Consider the following 25,293-nt stretch of genomic DNA (forward strand, 5'->3'; position numbering starts at 1 on the left):
TTGTGGATATACTGTACTCATGTGACTAAGTTAGAATAACACCACTCTCTGTTTTGTTAACTTTACTATTTCCTCTTAAAAAACGCTCTCAGTAGACACGGAGTACTCATTCTGACTGTGAGAAGTGAGGGGCTATTGTAGCATTAGGAAATGTCTGCTGCGGCATAATTCTGCCTTAGGAAAATTTCTATATTGCTTTCTTTTACAGTGGCAGAGGGTAAAAAGGATTATGTTGTAACAACCTGATTGAAAGACATGGTTCTTGTGTTACAATTTGCCTTTTCCACTTGTGTTTTTTAAAAAAAAGCAGCTGTGACTGCTGAAGGGGATCTCTTACTGGCAAGCTTTTTTATTTGATGATTAAAAACACTTTTAAGCCTCACCTCTCCTTCCCGTGTCCACGGTCGGCCATTCTGGGGATACTTGACCTGGGTCTGCCTCTTCTTCTGGCCTCCGTCAGCAAACTTGCACAGCAGCGGCTCTGCTGGGGCTACAGAGTGAGTCAGACAGAGGGGGAGACAAGGACAAACACAGAGATAGATTAATCACCTTAATAGCGGGGAAAAGTAAAAATTCATGCATTAGGTTAAGAGTTACATTTCAAAGATAAGATTTAAAGACAGGGTGTTATGCTGTGGCTTAAACAAAAACACAACATAAATCAATTGGACCTGAAAACAGCACTTCAGCACTTACATTTATCTCTCCCACCCCTAATCCAAACATCTAAACAACAGCAGTTATCGCACCATCTCTGCAACCCCTACAAACATACTTCGACAAAAGCAGCCTTGACGTGGAAACAAAGCCACAGGCTAATCATCAAAGCACGGGGAGCGTGGTTCAAACGACAAACCAAACAGGCATACTTAATACGCTAAATAACTCCACACAGCTTGACCCCGGGCAATACACTGCGATTGTGATTGCTCCAAAGACAACATGGTCCTTTTCTAGACCAGAGAAAGAAGAAAGCCTTGATTACAAATAGGATTAGCTGAGTGTGACCTCCCATACAAAAGTTCATCAAACTCTAACTTCAACCTGATAGGCTGCAGCCTCAAATGCCCTACAGCCTTCTGAAATAGCAGGAAGTAGCAGGACGGGGGCAGGATTATCCTGAAGAAAAAAAAGGCTTTGTTCTGTATCAATTTATTTCATTTTAAAAGCATATCTTTAGAATTTGTTAGAAAGTGTGAATAATGGCTTCTATTTCTGGGAAAGGCTTCAGCAACAGCATGACTCAACAAACACAATAAAAAGGATAATCCTAACATGAACCAGGACACTCAGCTAAGACATTTGATGGCTTATGTAGTCAGACAGTCGACAGATAGTCTTCTGTTTTTTGTCATCTCTGACGGTATATTTCTCGTTCAACGACATGCACACATAGACTTGTACACGTGCAAACTCACAACCAGCCTTTTACTCTGCATACTCACACAGAATGAACAGAGTATAGCGTGATAAAGATGAAAAATTACAGACATAAGTAGATGAACGTCATAGATATTGAATCACAGTGGATCACAGTAAACACATACAACCCTCTTGGGTACAGTTACCAAAGCGTGTGTCGACCTACTTCCTGAGATGTGCTGTACAACTAGAACACATAAATGGTACATGTTATATAGTTAGAAAAGGATTAATAATAATGTAATTAATGTATGTAATTAGAAAATGAAATGAAAATGAAACTTCAACTTCACTAGAATGTATCTGGGACTCTACACGGGTATGTGGGAAAATCTATATGTAAAATCCAGTTTATCTTATGGCTTATGTTGAGTTCAGTTTCCCTCTGAGGAAAGAACTACAAATGAATTAGATAACATTCATAAGACAAAGATTTCTGACTAGCAGTCGCAAGAAGCACAGCAAATCATCATAACAGTATGTTAAAATAAAAAATAATTTAAATGCAATCAAAAGAACCTAAACTGTGATGGCAGCAGTGGAACATCGTCACACCAACAAGTGTTCTGTTCATGTCCTGATTCAGTTTTATAAAGACACCTCTTGACCCTGAAATTGAATGAGCCACCTACTTTTATCCATTGCCTCTCACTTGTTACTTTAATACATCCACCAAGGCATGTTTGAGTCATTGACTGCATCTTAGAAGAGGCTATTAGCTGGCACTCTTGACTTATCTAACTGGCAATAATTTCAAACTGCAGAGAAAGTCAAATCCTTGTCGCTGTGTGCTGCTTAGAAATAAAGAAGTTTTGAGTAGACTACGCTACGAAGCAGCAGAGGCGATATCATCATGATGGCACTGATTCACACATTATGAATGCCAAAATAAACTGCACAATTACCTCGCCTCCTTCAAGAAAAATGTTTCTTCATCTCAGTAAACTGAAAAATGAGAAGAGGTGTTCTCAGTGGAGAAAAGCATTCAGAGCTCAAGGTTGAGAGTTATTTTGAACGCCTGGGGCCTGGATGGGTACTCCAAAGGTAAGTAGACGGAGAAACACAGAGCTGTGTGATTATGCAGCATTTGGGGGTACTTTGTTATTATACTGTTTTAACTTGATTTCTGTCTGAATAACAGGACACACAGCTGGGGTATGTTATCATCCCTCGCCTTTGCTATTCGTCCTTCTCAATCACTCATCCCTTCGCTCTGCTCCATGGATTCATTTACATTTGGTAAACAGTCATGTGTGTAGGTGTATGTGTGTGTGTGTGTGTGTGTGTATGTATATATTATGTACAGTTTCACCACAAAAGTGTAGTTTCCTCATGAAAAACAAGAGCTAGGCCCAGAAAGAAAATAAAAAAAATGGCCAAGATTTACACCACAGGTGATGGATGTTTTTAAATTTAGACGACAAAATCAGAGAGGATACAGTGTGATGAAAGAAACACTGGTCATTTTTATTAAAGTGGTAAGCACTAAAGCTATTAAAAAATGACTACAGTTACTACTGTCTGCTCTCAGCGTTATCAACTCACTTACAGTAAGCCTTCGTTCTTCAGCAGCCCTGTTTGAGGTTTAGAGCTGTGCGTCTCAATCGTATATTTCCAGGAACTGTGGAGCCACATGAATAAAATTCAGTTACTAAAATTTTTTTTTTGCATTCCTGCTTGTGTTTCCACTTCATCAAAGGAACTGTGAAGATTAGGCAAATTAGTCCAATAATGCATTTAAAGCCATAGTCCTGTTTGAGACACGCAAGGAGAAAACAACACAAAGTCATTGTGTTGTTGTTCTGATGTTTGCATGGAGGCGATGGACGCAAAAGAGAAATGCAGAGGTGGGAAAGGAGACTGAAAACCCCAGAGCACCATCTGAAAGTATTATCCCCAGAGCCGGGACTTTTCAGCACCAGAAACTAAGCTCCGAAGAACTGAGTCTGGACCCTGGTAAAGTAAGGTTTCCGATTTCTGAAATGGTTCCTGAGGTCGCCAGGAACAGTTCCTATGATGGCTATTAGCATTTATTTGTGAGACTTTGGCAGAACCTCTGGTGTAAAGTAATCTGTGTAATGCAAATGTAAAAGCTTTCATGAGTTGGGCCTAGTCTGAATCGATATATGATAATAATGGGCAATAGAGAGATGAAAAGAGGACTTTTATTTATTTAAAATAGTTGTGATTTCTAATTGTCAATTTAGAATAGGATTAGATTCAGAATATGCAAAAAGATACATTCGAGAATGACAGCAGGATTTAACTGTCAGGTTTATGGATAAAGGAAAGAATATATTGATGCCCTCACAAGTTAGAAGTTCTTGATGATAGCTACTTCGTAAGTAAGAGAAAATATGTGGCGTGAGGACACACACACACACACACACACACACACACACACTTGATACAGACTTAAAGGCAGCATCTGTGCTCTGTTGTTTTGTTTTACTGGTGTGACAGACAGAGAAAGCCGCATTGTTGACGGCTGACAACTTGTCAAGTTTATAGTCAGGACACTTTCGTCTCTGTGTCTTCTCTAAAGTACCGCAAAAAGAGAGAAGAAGCTCCTGCTGATCTAAAACAATTGTTTGTCCTAGGTGTTTGCATGAAAAGGATACCTCTGTGTTTTGAATTGAATCAGTTATTTTTATGCAGCGGGCCTATCACCGAGACAACAAAAAGTTAGTGTTTTTGGACTTACGTGAGATGACAAAATGGGGCCATTTATTGTTAGAATTAGTGATGCAAAAATGCTAAGCAGCTGATCCCAAGAGAGCAAATAAAAGATGTGACAGATGCCTGTTAAAGAATGACATTCCTTGGTGTCCCTCATATTAACATCCTGTGAGTAAAGTATGCAACATGATAACCGCGGGAAAGTGGCATACAATAACAACAACAACAACAATAGCAGCAACAACAGGAGGGATACTGGCCTCATTCCATTTTTGTATACCACATCCACGGACATAAAAATTCACATACACAACATTGCTGTAAGCTGTGTTTAACATCAGCTGGTGAAATGGCTCCAGTGCTACGGGCCAGTGTTTACATGCACAAACACGCCCACACACACACACACACACACACACACACACACATCAATATTGTTATAATATTGCGGTTGTCTTAGTGCATCTGGAGCTTGAATTTAGTGTTTTTCAGAGACAGATGCAGGAGGCCAGCATTTGGTTTGCGCAGGGAATGTGGACATGCCCATAAATGGAGAAAGTTGTGTTTCTTTTTTTCAACAGATGATTACGATTGGCATTAAGTCATAGCATTCACAATACCGCCAAAATAACAGATTTAGACTATGAGAAGATTAAGTGTTTGAGCTGCAGCTTAAGACAGTAAACTAATTGAAATAAAAAATAAAAATAAAAATGTAGGTTTAACACAAAACATTGTTTGATAATGATCCTGCATGTGCAATACACACTGTATATGTGTGAGTGTATGGCTGTGTGTGCAAGCGTTCCTGTTTGAGTGAAGGAGAACAAAGCCAACACAACTAAATGTCCTGCTGGAAAGGCGCTTTTTTAGTGTTGATTTTCACCTCCAGAGGAAGAGGATATCTGTCATTCCTGGCATAATTAGTCAATATTGCAAAATTTGTCTTACAAGCCAGAATTTCAATGGGGTACAAATGGTGAAAGGATTGCCACTGGCTATTAAATAATTAGTATTGGCGAAGGCACAAAAGGATACCCTGTAAAAATCAGCCAACCAAAGAAGGCATTTTGTCTATTGAGTCATTTCATTAAAACAATTAATCTGTTCAACCGAGCCATTATTTTTGGTATTTGTGTGAAAGCTCATCTGTATTTTACCTCTACAGAGCAAATGTAGAGTGAGGCATATAAAACAATGCAAAATGACTTACAGCCTCTACCAGTACTCCAGTGTGTAGTACTACAGTACAATAGCAATACCATAACAGCCAAAGAAATACCTTCAATGCTTTTCACATCATATTCCAGCTATAATGTAAAAAGAGACAAGTGTAATGTCACTATTGTATTGGCTTTAGGTGATGGCTGTGGTTTCTCTGAGGGAGAAAAGAAAAACAAACCCCTGCAATTCACTTTATATTCATTCACAAGCGCAGTGACAAGCCATAAATACTGATGATGGCAATGACAATAATGAATGTTATTTATTCCTAAGAGGGAAACTTAGTCGCCACACAATCAGGAGGCAACAACAACCGCAAAGCATCCAGAGACCAGATTACCTGCAGAAAAGGCAGCTAAAACTGGTACATCACATTCATTATTCAGCTTGCTTTCACAGTTACATTACTACAATCTGCTGCATTTCACAAGAGGGCTTTAAAAGGAAGAAGGACATTTTTAATTGTCAGTTTGACCCCTGATGCTCACTCTTGCGGCTCTGCGACACGAAGTGATGAATTCCTGATGAATTTGGGTACAGCTGCGTCTGCCCCCTAAAATGGCCACTTTTGGGCATGTCAAGTTAATTAACCTAGTTTGAACCAAATATTTAGACATCTAAAGAGTTCAGATATGTAAATTTCTTGTAAACAGGACATGGAGTTGAAGAAACGAAATTCAATCCAAATCGAAATGTGCAAAACTGATTGCTAAAGTCACACATAAATCGATCTTTGTAACCCAAGGCACAACAACATCCCCCTTCTTCCTCCAGGCTGCGTGTCTCTCGTCAATGTCCCGACAGGTAGGCAGTGGGGGCTCATACTTGGTGAAAATCCCAACATCATCGCTTAGTTTGCAGAGCAAATTACTGCACCGTGCAGACAACTGCTCGGGTCTCATAGAAAATTAATGGAGGCCGAATTGGCTGCTTAGTGGATCACATTTGGTGGAGCTTCACCGTAACAGAAAGAGTCAGCGTGGATACACACAGTGAGCAGCCACACAGAGGAGAGAAAACGCTCTTTATTTTTTTCTATCATGTATATGCTGTAGTAACATTTGATCACAAACCTGGTTTATTATCCATAAAGGTGTTATTCTAATCTTTTTAATAGGCAGAAACACAGAAATCTTTATTGACTCAGGAGATGTTGATGATGTATTATACAGAACAAGTGTCCTTGGTATCTGGTCCATTATTTGGTTTTGGTTATGTGTAAACATCATGATATATTGTAGGTGTAAAAAAGTCTTGAGGCTATACATGTGGATACTCTTTTGAAAAATGAGTCTTATTGTAAGTCTTCCAACAAACATAGCTACACATTTTGTGATCGTTAAATCCTTCTTCATCCCTATGAAGAATGTGTGAGCTAAAACACTGAAAGACCAAAAGAAAAAAAAACCCCACACACACACACACCCACCAAGCTACTACGTGATATCTGTAGTTGTGCGTCACTGAACACGTGTGTTTCCCTGTAGTCAATGTTACTAAACAACACAAGTCATTGCAAAGAGCTGCAAACTTGACAAGGGCAAGCAACTGAAGTGAACAGACAAAATACTTTCCTGGCCTGTGTTTGTTCACAAATTGGGAACTGTTTACAAGATTTACTTGTACTCATTAACTAAGGCTTGCAGTTGTTGATTTACCAGTTTAATGTATCTCAATGTGTCACTGCTTTGCGAATCAATTGGTGAATAGTTTCACTCCAGTTTTTGTGTTTTTTGGCTTCATTTGGGAGAAAAAACACTGTGACATCCTGTCGCTGCAGAGACAGGCGATGCAAATAGGAACTGCAAGAGATGTCAATAAGATGAGAGAGGTTGGTTGTTTGCCTCTCTGAATGTCTGCGTGTACATACATGTGAATGCTACAGGGTAGGAAAAAGAACTAGCAGTTTCCGATCTGTGGAGTTTTGTGTTAAACTGACAGGACATGTGCAGAGGTAGCGGGGGGGGGGGGGGGGGGGGGGGGCTTGTACTGTGAAGAGTGGATCACATACTGTTAGCACTCATTGGAGCTGTGGGATATTGCAAACCAAAGTAGGGCAACATAGAAACTGTTAAAACTCCAGCAGAGCAAACAAACATATCCATCTCCATTCTGGTGAGAGGGACACAGGAAAAGAATTGGTGGTAAAGAGAAATATGGTGGAGGATGAAACACACAGGTTACTCCAGATGCATCTGGTTACATGCAAGGGATATATATTTAGATCTTGGCTTTGGTGGTTCTAAGCAAGGCACCAACCTGTAGGTAGGTAAAAACCCTTAGCTTATAATGACACAGTGGTTTCAGTGTTCACTGTGGGAAGAGGGGGAATATCATATAAGTGGGAGCCAAACCCTCAAATGGGAAAATTCTCATTTAAAATAAAATCCAATCCATTAGCAGGCAACATGGGAAATCATTCAGTTGGAAAATGGGATCCAATCCCCAAACGTGACAAAATGCGGACTCCCTCAGCAGGGCTGAATGGGATGCCTTCCTTTTTTTTTGTTTAAGACACCCGGCATCAAAGAGCTCAAAGCCCTGGGACAGAATAATATGCACTCTTGAGGGTAACTTGTTGACGCATCACACATGAGAGGAAGCCCACTGTTTGCCACCAAAATCAAAAAATATATATTAGAAAATGTTTATTCATATTGCTATTAGCACTTTTACATCATTAAAAATGTAATAGACATGTCTACTGAAATAAACAAAACAGTGAGGATTGTAAGCTGAACTGAGATTGAGGAGATATTTACACTCAATTTAAGAAAACTGAGATGATCTCCAGCCTGCGTCTCATTTGGCTGCCCCTGTAAAGTACAAGCAGACAATGACAACCACTCACCAAACCATTCCCTGACAGCATCCCAGGGGACAGTCAGTGTACTACATTTGCTACATTTTCTCATCATAAACCTAAAGCAGCACAAAATGAACTGGCTGTGAGACAAGGAGGAATAAAATGTATTGATGCACTGACATATTTATTTAAGAATTTAATTCTGAAAGTGAAGATAAGATAGCACCAAATGTCTTTTCAGAACTTTCAGAACTTGACAGCATTGATGTGATTTGGTTGGTGCTTCAAAGGCATCCCATTTTAACGCCCATAGCTATGTTTGAGTGCTGAATAAGTGGCTCCAAATATCACATGTAAGCTGACACCAAGTCTGACAGTGCAGTACTGCCATATAATTACACAATATTTTTTCCCAGAACAGCCTCGTTCAATTTTTTCCTCCATTATCAGGAACATCAAATAAAATGTCCCATTTATGAAAGTATTGAACCACTTCTGCAATGATTGTGGACTTAATGTCTCATGATCACACCAGACATTTAAGACTGTACGCATTTTTAAAAGCCTCCTGATTATTATTGAAACTACTGAATGATAATGGGCCTTCCATCTGAGATCTGGGCTCTTTTCATTCTTGTCCATCCGTTTGTCTTACCATTAGGGGAGGGCCGAAAGAAGAGAACCTTTAAAACAACATTACATCAGATAGTGGGAGAGAAAGAGTAAGTAACTTTAAGAGAGACAGAATAATTAGGAAAAAAATGGCGACAGAGGGACGGAAGAAGAGATTAGATGTGGGACAGAGGTGATAGAGTGAGAGAGAGGATAACTGGGAGGAGAGGAGGAGACAAAGAAATAACAGAATGAGCCATATAGAGAGGCGTCTGATTACTAATTATTTACTTATCTATATACTTTCGTTAAGCAATATCTGACCAGGTCATATGTAGTTGCACGTTTTTGTGACACATCAATGTAAGACAGACTGAACACAGCTCCTGATTTATTCATTCAAGAATTTAAAGGTTAAACTGCAGTGTGTTTGTATTATTGGGCTGCATGAATATCAAATCAGGACTTATTATTAGCAAATCTCAAATAAGCATGAATCAACAAGATCTCTTGATAAAATCTAACCTTTATCGAAGGGTTTTGTATGTGTGTGTGGTGGCAGTTTGGGGAGTAAATTAAAATGAATTGAAATAGCAACTTATTTGTTATTGTTTTGGGGGGTTATCTTTAAATGGGAAAAAATGAAGAAGAAGGAAACTGAAAAAAAAAAAAAGGAAGATTTGTTCCTTAAAATGGAATTTGTATGTATTATTCCAGTAATCTTTCACAGATTTGACTCTCAGATCTCATTTTGAGATTTGCATAATAATAACAATAAAAACTCAATAATCTTGACCAGACATATAAGATATTAATCCTGAGTAGATTTTCACTCTAAAATAAATAGTAGAGAAATGGAGGAGAAGGCCGCTAACATTTTTCTCCCACTCTGGTCCATGAAATCAAAAGAAACGCAGAATCATCACTTTCTTTTATCTTTGGACACACCTTTGAAGTCAACATTCACTTGTTTTCAGTGTGTTTTCCTTATTAAGTGCTGACTGTTTGAATCTGTCATCTAGAGCAAGAAAGATTTAATATATCAAGCTTTGACAGGAAGGGACACGGTCATGATGAGGCTGTAGAAGATGTGAGCTCTTAGTGGCTGGATAGGGAGGGCCTCCCACTGGTGCTGACTCTCCCTCACAGTATGGGGGCAGAACATTATCGAACGACGAGCGCAGAGAAGACAGAATTACACCACATAGTAAATACACAGGCTGTGATTACTCGATTTACACCTCAGATTGGAATGTCAATTTGCAGGACAGCTCTACCCACTAAAAGTGATGAGACATTAGGAGCAGTAAAGATGTTTCCAACACATTTTATTTATGGAGAACAAAAGCTGGGGAGCCATTCTAAAGACATGTGAAACAATATGAACCTATTCTAGATACCCTGTATTCACACAAAGTAACCTGACATTGAAGATGATACAGATCTGAATAAAGTCTGACTAAAATCCAACATTTTCTGTATCAATAGTTCAAGTCTGTGACCAATCTAGATACTCTATCTCTATGACAGGAACCACCAGTAGAAGTCAGAAAGCTGCGGAACAATGGACTTCCTGTTAACGAGGGCTGATGGAAGATCTGGTCATGTGATCAATATTGACATTAATCTTCCGGCTAGAGAGTAAAATATTACCGTTGTCTGTCAATACATCACCTGGACAGACTGTGGCATTAATCAGAGGAACACACAAGCACACACCACTGATATGCACACATTAACACATTGCACTGTGCCAGCATCGCAGGTTTAACCTTTGATAACTAGTGATTTTAGGGTGTTGGGACAACAAATGTAAGTAATAAGTAGACAACAAACAAACAAAGCACAAAGGCCTGTCATAATGTCACTGCAACAGCCTCTGAAATGCCACAGACCGAAAACCAGTGACATAAATCAACAGAACTTGGCTTCAGAGACTCACGGTTTCTCCCTGTGTATTATATTGGTAAAAACAGTGTGTATGTGTGTGTGTGCTTTGTAGATCACTGCGCAGAGGGTCTGTTGGCCTGATTCTCCCAATTTCACCAGTTTGTGAGCTCAGAGCAATTTAACTGGTCAACATACGTTAATACACTCCCTCCCACTCACACACACACAAACACACATACAAAGGAGAAAGGAGAAAATGGCCACCCCTGGCAAAGACAGGCAATGCATCTCTTTCAATATAAAGGTCAGCAACGCGGTAGGTATAGAAAGAGTGAGTGTTTCTATGTTTGTGTGTAAAACAGTTTAAACCTGCATTAATTTTTTTTTGGGGCCACTTGGGGGTAGCAATATAGTATATAGTAACATATTGACGTTAGGTAAGACTTGCTTACCTATCCAGCAGATACATAAGTTTTCATTTGGAGTCTTGTTTCTATCCACCTGATTAATGCAAGTCCAACATTCAGTCTACATTTAGCTCTGTTTTAGTTTCCAATATCCAATATCTGGCTAAATGTTTTATTATGTTCACCAGCTAGTCGCTAACTTTGTCTGTCTGCTGTTTGGTGCTGGGCAAGTAGCGTACAGTGGCTTTTTAGAGCTCTTCCACTGAAAACAGCTGCCTGCTGCAGCTGGAAACGAGGGTGATGAGAGCTATGAGACTGAACCAAAACAATTAAGTTACGGAACTAAAGACCAAAACAATGAGCTGAAAGATGCTAAACAGCTCCTGAGAGCTGAAGTGGTCTGCAGAGTTGGGTGATGTTTCTCTGTAGGTGGATCACTATAAGTGACCCCTTTCACATAACACATAATAAAAAACTAAATATTGATTAGAGCAGCTTTAAGTTTGTTAAGCATCTATCACACCAGTCACTGGTAGCTTGCAAAATATATGACGCGAAGTGTGTGCAAAAGTTCAAAATAAAATTAATTATAAATTAATAACATGATAACCTGTAGAGGAATTCTCTTAATAGATTTTGATCAATTGAACTCGGACAATAATCTGTAACAGTGATGTTATTTATACACCATAAATCACAATCTGCACCACAACAGATTTCTTTGTCATGGAATCCAGCTTGTCAACCTGCACACTAGCACAAAACGGTGAAGCTTGTTTACTGTGCTGAGAGTCACGGATTTTTACTTGTAGGAGCAGTTAAGATTTATTGTCTCTCTCACACACACACAGACACACACACACCTACACACACACACCTACACACACACACACACACACACACACACACAGGCTGCAGAAAGCAGCAGCAATGGATAGAATGATGCATCATTCACTTGCTACAAATTTCCACAGCTATACCTCACAGTATATACTGTAGAAGTACAGCAGTGTGTGTGTGTGTGTGTGGGTGGGTGAGAAACTGAGCCGCCCACCACGCTGTACCTCACAAATCATACTGCCAGGGCACGGGGCACAGCTCTCTCTGCCTGCCCTTGATTTCCATTTCCTTCAGTGCGGCGCACCTCCTTTCTCTCCATCTATATCTGATCATTCAGTATCCCCATTTCTTCTCTCTCATTCTGTGTCACTTTCAGTTTGGTTCTCCCCAACTCAGACTTCTCTTTTCTCCCACCTTGTCCTTACTCCATTATCTTAGTCATGTATAGTCACCCCACTTGGCTCTCTCTCTCTCTCTCTCTGTATATGTCATAATTTCTTCAAACCCAATGGCATCCTCAATCTCATCCTCACTGCATCTCCTCCTTTCTCCCTCCTTTTCTCTCTCTCTCCCTACACCCCACCCCCCCCTTCTCTCCTCCACTGTGTTAAAAGGCAACAAGTCTTTGTTGTTTATTTGGAGGACAATCAGAGACAGATTGTTTGCTTTAGGGGATGTCTGTCTACGTATGTAAATGTGCGTCGTGCATGTGAGCGTCTCTATCTGCGTCCTGTACACAGTCAAGGAATTAATCACTCAGATCTTCCTACTAAATAAACTCAAGGTGGTCTACGGAGTGGGACATAGAGAGAAATAGAGCAGAAGAGATGATGTTTAAATATCATCACTGACACTGCTCTGTACGCACCAAAAGGCAGAGATGTCCCTGGCGTGACTGTAACTGATAAAACGTGTGATTCATTCATGAAAATACATTGATAGTTGGACAGAGGCTATATGAACACACTAAATTAGGGTGCCTATAAGAAATATCCATGTGCTGATTTGATGTCATACAATACACATTTTTCTACTAGTCTGAAACCAAGGCTGGCTTCTCTACAGCATCCATTAAAATCCTATAAAATAATGATAACGTTCATACTTCTAGAGGCAGAGGTTCACCCAATTTCCTGAAGCATGAAAAGAAACGTATTAATGCTTAATGCTGGACCTCAATAGTACCAACTGAAATGTGTAGCATATAGACAATGTCATCAAAAGTTGATTCAGTGCTTGATCAGATTTTATATCCTGATTTAACATTTTCTGATTTAAATCAGTGAACTTTGCTTAGTTTAGTCTGTATTCTATTTAGCATAACTTATATGGCTGTGTGTGCGAAGATAACATTAAACACTGATGAATTAAGAAGTCATGGGTGTATTTAATCGAATGAAAAACCTGTAGAAAAACATGTTCACATTCCTCAAACTGAGGTACTGAAATATGTATAATTATGGTACCAGTAAACTGTAATTTCATTTAAAACCAGTAGTACTGTATTGGTACTGTACCTCCTGTCCACCTTGTCATAATGTGCACATAACAACACCATGCTGTGCACAGGCAATACATTCTGAGACTGCTGTGCTCTCACCAATAAGGCACAAAAGATGGCTTCCATTACATTTCTTATCAACATATACAAACCTCTGAACTTACTGGAAGTGCTTTTAAAAGGTTGGCGGCAAACTGAGTGCAAGTTACAATAATCTGACCTTAGAGTGCAGCAAAAAAATGTGTTGTGTGTAGGAAGGTTTAGCGTATGATGCCACGTAGTGCTGCATCTACAGGAGCCCCCTGACCAATAGAGGAACACTTTGTTCTCACTACAGGAAAGCAAGAGCTTAGCCAGTACAAAGCAATTGTCTTGGTGATTGACACCTACCTGTCATGCCTGGAGGGGTTTTCAAGAATTTCCCATTGAAATTTTGAATCACCACATCACACTTCTCTGTCGACTCCATCCTGAAAGAGAGAGAGAAAGAAAGAGGTGCTTCTTGAGGACAAAAGACTCCTTATGTTACTATTCAATATGCACAAATACAAACTGTGAACAAAATGCGTTAGGTGGGCCTGTGCATGTGTGTGTGTGTGTTTGTGTGTCTGTGTCTCTTCTATGGGGTTTCCTCTCCTTTGTCCCGGTTTAAAAGCTCCATTCAGTCTGATCTGTTGTGTGTCATGTCCTCTTTGTCTGCCCCTATTCAGCTCTGCTCACCCAATCACAGCTCAATGACTAATTGCCTGCTTGGCAAGCAAAAGCCAGTGTGTGAGAGTGTGTGTGTGGGAGAGAGAAAAATGGTGATGGAAGAAAGAGAGAGACTGTGTGTGTGTGTGTGTGTGTGTGTGGTATGTGAGCATGCATGTCGCTGTGTGTGTCTTGGGTTTTCTTCACATAGCCAGTGACCCTGAATGGAGAACTGACTGCATTCTAATCACTGGCACACTCCACGGTGTAACTGAGAGGACCACACATACACACACAACACACACAGAGGAAGGTGACGGGGCCAAGGGTACAGGAATGTGGAGTTGTATCATTACTGCGTAAAGTCCTTTGGTTGTACTTGGCAGGGAGTCAACTCGGGGTAATGTTGCCTCCTGCATCTATGTGTGTCCATTATGCATCTGTATCATTTTGTGTCTGATTATAAGTAGTATTATAGTAGTAGTATAGTAGTATAGTTATTAGTAATTATAGTTTGTCCAGCAAAAGCATACATTTATATACATTTGAATGTGACTGACAATTGGCATGTAACATTTGTATCATGACCCTGGAGCCAGAGCAGCAACAGAAAATCATAGCCGTCAGTTCCTCACATACTGAACTACTAATAGAAGATTTTTGGAGAACCATAAGTGCATGTGACTGTGTGTGTCCATGTGTGTGTCTCTCCCTGTGCATACCTGGCAAAGCCGACTCCTCTGCTCAGGCCATTGGCGTCCCTCAGTATCCGTGTGGAGATGACGTGACCGAACGGCTTCAGCATGTTCTCCAGCTCCTGCTCATCCATGGACAGAGGCAGGTTCGAGATGTAAAGGTTGGTGGGGTCCTGCTCCTGTTGCTGTTGAGAGGGACAGTGGCAGAAGATGCGGAAAAAGTTATCATCACTTAATTTAGCATACGTTTCAATGCATATTTTAGTCTAGTACTAGAGACTTGACCATTGATTGAAAACGCTTCTCCGAAACCTTGAAAACAATCACAGGTTTCACAATAAACGCTTGTTCCCCTTAAAGAAAATGGGAAAAAGAATATGGAAACAATTTATGCTATCTATTCTTAGTGATTCAACTTCACAAAACTATTCCCTGAAAGACCAGCAGTTCATATGCATAGAACTGTGGTGGTGAACAGTTCAGATGCTGGATTTATTTCAATAGGATGACTCTAGACATGAGATTGGCCTTGTGCTTGGCAAAACAGTTGTTTTTCCTTTTAATTTGTAAAATGCTCAAAAAGAAGAGAGAGAAATAAAATAATTTACTATAACCCTCCGCTAAAAGCTGGTTTTGAAGCAGTAAATGCATTAAAGGTTAAGGAAGTGCCATTCAGGTTCTTTATCTCCATATTTATGACTGAATATCTCACTGCAAAAGATCTGTGAATTTAACTCAAGTGGCAAACTCTCCTCTAAAGAGGAATAAACATTTCATTGAAAAGGCAGAGCACCGGCTCCACGCTCAGAACCCCTGAAGCAATAAGGAAACCCCCTCAGGATTCATAGATGTTCACTGAGTTGCATTCAATGTTTTTCATTTTTTTCACGGGAATGAGGGACCTTCCGTCTAATGTGCCTCTCAGTTAGTTAGACTAGTGTACTTCAATTATTTCTGTTCTGTTTAGCAGCACTCCATTGAAATGATTCTCGGCAGGAGACCAAAGCCTGTGTGTGCGTGTGCGTGTGTGTGTGTGTGTGTGTGTGTGCGCGTGTGTGTTTATAACTACAGCCCTGGTATTAAAGAGGGATGGGTGCAGGAGAGGGTTTGATGGAGGGTGCTCTGTTTTGCTATTGAGAAAGGAAGAAAAAGGGGTGCAATACACACGTTCTATAAATAATAACCAAATGACTCAAGACATTATTTCACACTTTCATGAAACTATTTGGATACATTTCCCCAGAGTGCCTCTGTAAACGCTGTAAATGGTTGTGTGATGTTTCATTGCTTCATGAGAGTTTATGGCTGTGTTGGATGTATCTCTCCTCTGTGCAGTAAAGACGCTCATCTATTCATAACCACAAATCTTGATGGTAGGGTACATGCACGACCATTACAAGACCTCTTGAAGAAGTCCACCCCTCAAATTTGTAATTCACAATAGATTTTATTATGATCGGTGCCCAGAAGTGCCTGGAAAGTCTCTGATACGTTATATCACAAAGCTGTTCATAATAAACAGTAGATAAACAGCACATCTTTTATATCCCTCTCATCTCATGTACACAGAGGTAATACACTGACATTGAATCCTGTGCAGCACTGGAATGGGGACACTGTTTGTACATTTGATTCTACTGTTGTCATGGAAAATGAAACAAATACTAAAATTACGTTTAGTGTGTGCTATGCTGTATATTTCAAACTATCTAAATATAAGAATCCAGAATGTTTTATTTCAGTGCTATGGCGGACAACAATATTTGTGTGTGCGCATGTGTGGTTGGGTGAATACTTTGTGACAAAAAAGCTGCCCTATGTGGCTCATTTTGAGCATAAATATTTCCTTTATCCATGGAGGATTTTCCTTTGCATGCACCAGAGGTGTTTGATATCAAGAGTGGGGGTTCCAAGTCTGGCTGACTGTGACCAAAGCCATCTATGTAATCAGTGACTCAGAATTTAAGCAGAACAGCTCCAGTGAAGAAGTCTGAAATATTTTACCTTTCTTTCTGAGTTTGAATATCTCTCTTCGTCAGCAGGGATTTTCCTTTGGCAGAGTGTCCAATACACAGAGTGGCACAGTTGTCTTCCCACACAGGGCAAATGGCTTTGAATGTAATCTTTCACATTTGTGTGCACGATTGTGTGTGCGCGCATTTATGCAAGCACTGACGCGTGAAAGCAGCAACATCAAAGGCGTAGAGTCATATGTAACAGCCGTGGAACCTGTCAGTGCTCTTAGAGTCATCTTCCTTAAAGAGTTACATCACTGGGATCATCAAGGCCTTCTGCTTGCCACAGGCCTGGGTAAACTATGTTTTCACTGCTTTTCAACACAGACAATATACTGTACATTTACATATAAAATATACTGTGAACTTTTTGTTTATGAAATCAAGATATATTCTGGTTTGTGAATGCCCAAACAAATTGACTCATGGGACCATATTTGTACCCAGTGACAAACTGCAGCACAGGGGTTAGATTCAGGGGGATTGTGCTGTGCACAATACAAAATAATGGGAAACAACATCTTAATAAGGCCTCGGCTGACAAGCAGGGAATTTATATACCCAGTTTAACCTTTACAATAAAAAGGACAACTTTAGGGCGCTCAAAATTGTGAATACCCAAGGGAAGATTCAGCAGTGAAACCCTGTCTAAAGCTAATAAGGCTTAAGCTAATAAAAGGTACCATAGCGCATCCAAGTTACAGAAATTCAGTGAAGAAATCACTGGAGAAACTCAAAAACATCCATTGCCATGTCAAACTGTTTAAAGTTACAAGTCTCTGAGTTTCTGTCATTCAAACAAATTAGCTTCAGAGCACACCTGAGGCAGCTCCGCTGTGCTTTAAACTCTTACTGTGGCAGTGGACTTTGTCATCATCAACAATAACTTACTTATCTAGGACACAAAGGATTTCAGTTTTCAATCCACAGTCGCTACAGTGTGTAGCAGAATGTCCTCTGGCCGTCTATGAAGGCCACACTGACACAATCCTGTTCTCCCTGTTTGCAAGCCATAAAAAAGATTAAATGGTAAAACAGAAGATTTCCTACCCATGTGGTCAATGTGGTTACAAGCTAATTCCATCCAAAGACAATATGTCTTAAACAAAATCTCACAGTGGTTTTCCCAATTTCAGCAACAAAAGTGGGTCAGCTGTTCTGCTTCTGCACACATTTTCCATACAGTTTGCAGTTACTGTAACAAGGGGAATGAATGCAGATTTGACTCGCCTGAAACTCCCTGGTTTTCTATGTATCATTTATATTGTCTCAATCCAGGGAAATCAAGAGTGAGATGGGTACAAAACCAACAGGGGCATCATGGTGGGTTATTGAAATCACATAACACTTCACTACACCATCTCTAGACACAGTTGGCTGTAAAATGCATTTATTTGCACAAGTACTTCAGGGATATGAACTAAAGTGCTCTGGAGCACCCACATGTGAATGAACTTGGCTTGACTTTGCTCAAAGTTGCCATTTGCACAAAGTTACTTCTCAGTGATCTCTCACTCTGCATGTTGCAAATGACTCACCTCTCTCTCTCTCCCTCTCTGTCCCCTCTCTCCCTCTGTCTCTTTGTCTCTCTGTCTCTTTGTCTCTCCCTCCCGCTCTCTCTCTCTGTAACATCTGCCATGAGCTGGAAACAGCTTCACACCAACTGTGCCTCTCCCTGACTGTGTAGCCTGCCTGCCAGCCAGTCAGCTTGCGTTTTCAGCCCCATTAAACCTCATTGCTGCATCATTACAGCAGGTCTGCACCTCTTATCATGCTACTTCCTGGTTACCCTGCAATGCAACAACACCTGCTGAAGAGCTAGAGGGTAAAGAGAGGGCAACGCAATGGTTAAATACCTGTGACAAACAGCGGCTGGGTCTGTATGCTAGATGGTGGAAACAAGGTGAGAGGGTACTTGTATGTCACATTTCTTTGCATCCCACTTGCATCTTAAACAGCAACACTTCACATCAGAAGTGACACACCACAACCCTGAACGGGAATGAGTGGGTATTGAAAATGGATGGAAAGGTAAAATGAAGTCATGGGCTGAGAAATGCTTTGAAAACAACTAGCAGAGCACTTTCATAAAGAAGCAGTATATGATTAGGGAAATGAGACTTTCTATTCATTAAGTGTTGACTCCTTCCTCTTACCTTTCAAGCTTGTCTTAAACGTAATCCTGTTCATTTCCGCTTTTAATCCATCTATTCTTCCTTCTCATTTTGCCCTCCTTCAGCCCACCTCCTTTCTATCCTTAACTTCCTCCTTTCTCATGCTCTCCCTCCTCCTCCTGTCATTTCCTCCTTTCCCTACCTGCTATTGGCCCCTCCTCTTCCTCAGATTAAAACCTAATCTCCTATAATGGTAGCCTTGCTGTCTAAAATGCTATCTGAATGCTTAATTAATATTTAAAGAGCAGAATTTTCCTGCTCTCCCCTCCCCATTCTCTTCCTTTCCCTCTTGCCTCTCTGCTCTTTTCCCTCTTCCATGTCTTACATCTTCCTCTTCACACCACCCTCATCTCTACTCTCCTTCATTCCCATTCATCCCTCACCACAACCTCTGGCTCTCTCTGCATTTCTGCCTTCCTCCATCTTCCTATTCCTCAAGCCAAGTTCTAATCTTTCATAATGATTGTCTGGGTGTCTAAACGCTCTCTAACGGCTTAATCAATACTTAATGAACATACCATAAATACTTTATGAACCTTAAACCCTGGAATCCCCAGGGTTTCATTAGCCATGGAGATATACACTTTTCTCCATCTCCACGATGACTGGAGGCTCAGTGAAATCAACACTGGATACTGATTACCTCATCATTTAGTCTCTGGTCAGTTCATATTACTGTTGGCATGGTGTTTGGCTGCTACTGCCTCTAATGTACATGTGTTTGTTCTTGTGTAGAAGCTGGAGCACAAAAACAGACATGGCAATGTAAGATGTTATTGCAGTCAGTTGTACATATGATGTATGTCCTTTCAATTATATATGTCTTGACACACCACCCACATGTCAAATCACTCTGCTTTTTTTTGCGGAAGTTAACTTGTTTGTACAGCATATTCCTGTCTGCTGCATGGCTCAACTACTGTTCTTGTTGGGTTTATCTACCTACATGTGAGTGCATTATAAAATAAAAATCTGGAAATATCTAAAAATCATCAAATTCCTGAAGCACTGCAGGATGTTTTAAGCCATCTAAAAGGCCACTGTAAAGTGTTCTCGTACGCACTATTCAGCACAAGAAGAGCCACAGCTGGTTATTTCTTCTATGTATTTGAGTGTTGCATATCTCCAGAGAATGGGTTTAATCTGCAGTAATACAAAAAGGGCATGGAATTTGTCGCTGCTGTCACATCCGTTCAATTTCCAAGAAATAACAACTTTTCGAGCAGAACAAGAGAACACTCAGATTGATCGGTGCACTTTGTAAATTCTACACCAGGTTTTTGCTGCGGTGAATTGGCTACAAAGGTCATTAGCTTAGCTCACTTTTAAATGGTTTGAGCTAATGCTTAAGCATCATTAAAACCAGGGTTAGAGGCTTTTTGAGTGACGGCATACTTAAATAAATAAATATTACCTATAAATTTATAATAACATGAATATTCAGAAGCAGAAAAGCTGTTTTTCACTCTGTGGCTCTCTAGTGGCTGTGAAGTGGCAAAGAAACCCTGACTATTCAAAGAAATGGCATCACACTTGACTAAGTGAGAGACAGACTATGTTTCAATGTTTAATTCAATTTCGTGACGGGCAGAACGTTTTTCCTCCCTCTCTGGCTTCCAACACTGCCTGCGTCTTCACACTCTGCATGACTCATTTAAAGTAATAAGAGAGGCCTTTCTAGATAATGGGGGCTACACACACACAGTTCTCTCATTCTCTAGTCACACATGCAGCTATTACTCAATCCACCCATTTATTCGCATGTTTGCTTCTCCTTCTCTCCAGCCCTGAATCTTTTTTTTTTGGCTCTCTACCGTCCTCTCTTTCTCATTGCAATTTTAACATGGCTCCGTCTAATCCCGTCTTTCTCTCTTTTTTTTCCACTCATACTGTCTCAACTGTGTGTATTAAAAGGCCAGTAATTCATCACGGAGTCAGAGCAGAGTGCAGTCCCTGCTGCACACCAGTGTGCAGGCTGCTTGTCTGCCAGCCATCCAGAGCTGGAATCAATCACCCAATCCTGAGACACTGAAACCATCAGGGAGGGTCAGACAGAGATAGAAGAGAGAGAGGGAGAGATGGAGGGAAAGCTAGAGGGAGGCAGAAAGGGTGGAGGTGGACATACAGAGAGATAGAAAAGCCCTGGGTGGATTAAATAAACATTTCCTGGGTTGAATGTAGATCAAAATGCCTCATGAGTTGATCAGTTTCCCTTGGGTGTGATTTGAAAGAACAAAGATATGGACGGATAGATGCATAGACAGACTAAACATCATCCTGGCCTGATTGCAATGTTACATCTGTCGTGCTGTTTTGTGTTGTTGATGTAGTTGTTTATTCTTCAAGCTGACCACACAAACACAACTTATGAGTGTGGGCCTGATTCCTAACAGCTGAGTAGAAGTGGTGTCATTTCCTCTGGTTATGTGGTTGTTGTTACTCCTTTATGGCTCGGCCCAGAACCTTTTTCAGCCAAAAACCCAAATGTGGAATTTAGACAATGTGAATATTTAGTTTCTTATCTTGCGGGAATCCACCAGAAAACAGGCCTGTGATCCATTTTGGGTTTAAGATTACCATTTTGTCTGACTGGTAAAATGTCTGAGCTCCCACCGTGGGAAGGCAATTAAGAAAAAAGACACTTTTGAGGAGTTGTGCTACAAAATATAAAACACATGCTTATGGACATAGATGCAAATAGAGTTCCTTGAGACTGTTAAGAACCACAGAAACTAACCATGCCAAGGCACTGCTATAACACATAAACCCATGTACAAGGATTACACACACAAACGCCTACATATAACAGGCATAATGCCTTAAAAACATACTCAGTGTGTACAGTACATACACATCCCTCCCTCACTAGCTCTCTTTCTTTTCTCGCTCCTCTTCTGTAGTGCTGAATGCTGTAATCAAGGCTAATGGGACTCAGCTGTTGGCCAGTCTAATTACCTGGAATGTAGACGGATGATCTGGGAGACAGTCCTACACAGAAACACGCACGCACGCACGCACGCGCACACACACACACACACACACACACACACACACACACACGCAGTCAAAGTGGCTTCCATGGACAAGTATTTTTATTTCATACACCTGCCACTCAAAGAAGTGTGCGTGTATGTAGTGTGAGTCGGCATGTGCTTGTTTGTATGTGTGTATGTGTTAACAGAATAAACACCAAATGTGTGTTTGTGTGTGTCTGCATACATGAACGTGTGTGTTTGTTAAAGGTCAATAAAAGCTCAGGCAAAATTTCCATTCCTTCTCCAAGTCAGGAATTCCCACTGAGCAACCTGGCAGAGAAAAGCATGTTGCTAAATTTACACAAAGCCTCTCCAGTCTTTATTTCTCTGTTTTTTATTAACTGAATAATTCTAACTATTTTCGACCTGGGCCATATTTTCCCATCAATTTCACTCACGCTGTTTACTTCAAACGTAATTCTCACCCATTTGACGCAGACTAACCTCCTGAAGAAGGTGAGGTTGATGGATTTTTCAATCACTCAGAGTCGAAAAGCAAAAGTGAAATAACCTTGAGTGGAAATTGTAAATAATTTATTTTAAGAGCTACTTTTTAAACATTTTCAGAGACAAAGCTATGATAGAGCAGCAAGTCAAGTGCTCTAAAAGTCACAATTTCAACATAGAGTGATCAAAAAAGTTCAGATGTGGCTGATTGAAATGCTGTCCAGAATATGAAACGTTCAACAACAACACAAACAACCTGTCTTGCACAATAATAATAGTGAATCCCATCCCACGGATCCAATTTGTGCATATTAAAGAACAACAGAAAAATCATTGAACGTTCATGAAAACAGAGGGAATTTTAAACGAATCTCTTGTATGTCTGATAAATGTGTCTCAGTGTCATTCGAGGCCTCGTCAGCCTGATGTCGTAGTGTCTGCCCGAGGAGCGAGCAGGCTTGAGGGAAATCCTCGCTCTAAATGATTAATGGAGTCTGGAACCAAGGAGGGGAGTTGTCTCTGACTCTGCAGGTACACACCCTGTTGATGCTTTTGAGAGAGAGAGAGAGAGAGAGAGAGAGAGAGAGAGAGAGAGAGAGAGAGAGAGAGAGAGAGAGAGAGAGAGAGAGAGAGAGAGAGAGAGAGAGAGAGAGAGAGTCTACATTTGAAGCTGCACCATCAAAGTGAGGCCAGTTTCATGGCAGTTCAGAGTCAGACTCATTAACTGTGACAGCTATACATACACACACACACACACACACACAAACATACATAAAATAAAAACATACACACAGCCATAAACAGAGGTGTCGCACGAGGCTGATATAATCAAGTCAGGAGCAAAGGAGGAGGAAGAGATGCGTGGATGAATGGAAATTAAATAGATAAGAAGAGGAAGTGAGGAAGAGAGGGGAATGATTTGTCAAATGTAACTGCAGCATACAGTTGTAGTATATATAGTCGTACTATAACAAAGTTAAAGGCCACATTATGCAATAATGAAAATGATATGATCATATCAGTTTTCTACACAGAGCTTTACAATAAAACAAGATAAAACATGATAGTAAAAACTGAGTTACGAAAATAAAATAAAAGTTAAACATAGTTGTAATAGTGGTAGTACCATGGGGGCATATTAAAAAAAAGCTTTAAGAATTGTTTAGCAGTTGGTAGTGATTTGGATAGGGAGGGAGTTCAACTTTCAGCAATGAGTTGGATGGATTGACCTTCCATTAGGCTCCTGCGTGAGAATGCATAACCAGCATCTTGACCATGCAATGCCTTAAATGTCAAGCAAAATGTAAAACTGATTTCAACACTCATTGATAGTCTGTGAAGAGACTTAACAATCAGTATAATTTGTTCTTGTCTTGGCAGAGCAGCACTTTAGTGGAAGTAACGAGGTAACAAGGTAAGATAAAAGCATGGACGACTTTTGCAGTGGTTGTTCAAAAGGATTTGACCATTTGGCTATAAGGGAAAAAGACTGCACTCTCTAAGCAAGGTAGCACGAAATTATTCATGCACTTTGAAGAGTCTTTAATGCCAACTATTTTTTCAGGTGATCAATTATGATCAATGGAATCAAACATAAGGGTAAAATGAAAATGAACTGAAAATTGCCAGAGTCAGCTTTTAGGAATGTTGGGGCTGGGTGCTATTATTATTATTATTATTGTTGTTGTTTTTATTATTAATTAATTATAGACTGCATTGCTAAAGCAAAAATGTAAATGAAAACATGTATTACCGATGTTTCTTGCATTTCTGGGTCCGTTTTGTAATTTTGCACCTTCTTATTCTCTATTCTCTTATTCTCAAACAAACAAACATACATAAAGCATGTGGTTTTTATGTGAGTCAATTATGTCAACATGCAGTGTTTCTGATGCAGCTATAATAAGTGATTTAAGTTGTCTGACTTGGATAGCCTTTTTTTCCATCAACAGTAGGCATCAGTTTTATGCCTCTACAGCTTCTTGCTAATGTCACCATTTTGCACAGCAGTGGTGTTTCTGCTTTATTGGACAGTATCTTATAAAGAGCGACAGGAAATGTGGCAGAGAGAGAGGATGAGAATCGGTCAGCTGGTCAAGAGCGAGACTCAAACCTTGCAACCCAGGGTGCATGGTCTGCAGCCGACACTGTGACCCTGCGCTACCTACTCTAACAGATTAAAAGCTAGTTCAGCTCTGCTCCTAAAATGACTCACATACTACCTCCTCTATTTCCCCTCTCTCTCTTCTCCTTTCACTGAATTGCTCCTTGATTGCCTGTCTGTATCAGAGCATTTCATTAGAAAAATGCAATAAACCAGAAGGCCTGCTGGATTGCTGGATTATCATTGAGGAAGCACTTTCTCGGATAAGGGAAGAGAAAATTAATAAAGAAAGTTTTTTAGACAAACTTATTGAATGCAGTTTTTTTTGTTTCCGGCTTTTTCCCCCCTGCTAATGCCATGCGGCTTGTCCTCAGACAAATTATTGGGAAATGAAGTAAAGAGCCACAGCCAGAGAGAAAACAAATGAAAGGGAAACTGCAAAATTAAAAAAGTTCTGGAAAAAAAGTGCAGGGGAGGGGTAGGTTTGTGCTCTCGGCACTGCAGTGATTAAAACAAAGCGCTGGCTCAGACACAAGACTCACATCAGCTCAGAGGGAAGAAAGAGTCACATTTGATTCTGACCAAAGTTGGTGTTTTCTCCCAATGTGTCATGTTACATACATATATGCCGGGATGAGTACGGGGAAGTGCTGTTCGAAAAATTGTAAAGGAAAATTACAGTAAAAAAAAATGTATCCTGCATTTGAACATTGTTCAAATTGGATTTTCAAAACAATTCTCTTGAGAGCAAG

General features: G+C 40.2%; 1 protein-coding gene across 2 annotated transcripts in view; it reads right to left on the bottom strand.

Annotated features, from left to right (window-relative positions):
* The window catches only part of LOC139289835 (RNA-binding motif, single-stranded-interacting protein 3-like), a 105,001-nt gene that overhangs the window by 19,121 nt on the left and 60,587 nt on the right, over positions 1-25,293 (bottom strand). The window contains exons 5-7 of one of the 2 annotated variants that reach the window (XM_070911477.1): positions 14,794-14,951; positions 13,772-13,851; positions 384-490 (exon numbers count right to left, since the gene is read on the bottom strand). In XM_070911477.1, coding sequence (XP_070767578.1) covers positions 384-490; positions 13,772-13,851; positions 14,794-14,951 — 345 coding nt within the window. Of the gene's footprint in view, positions 1-368; positions 491-13,771; positions 13,852-14,793; positions 14,952-25,293 lie in introns of both variants that reach the window. The other variant, XM_070911478.1, reaches the window with a different exon arrangement.

Source organism: Enoplosus armatus, chromosome 9 (assembly GCF_043641665.1).
Source record: "Enoplosus armatus isolate fEnoArm2 chromosome 9, fEnoArm2.hap1, whole genome shotgun sequence".
Taxonomy (NCBI): Eukaryota; Metazoa; Chordata; class Actinopteri; order Centrarchiformes; family Enoplosidae; genus Enoplosus; species Enoplosus armatus.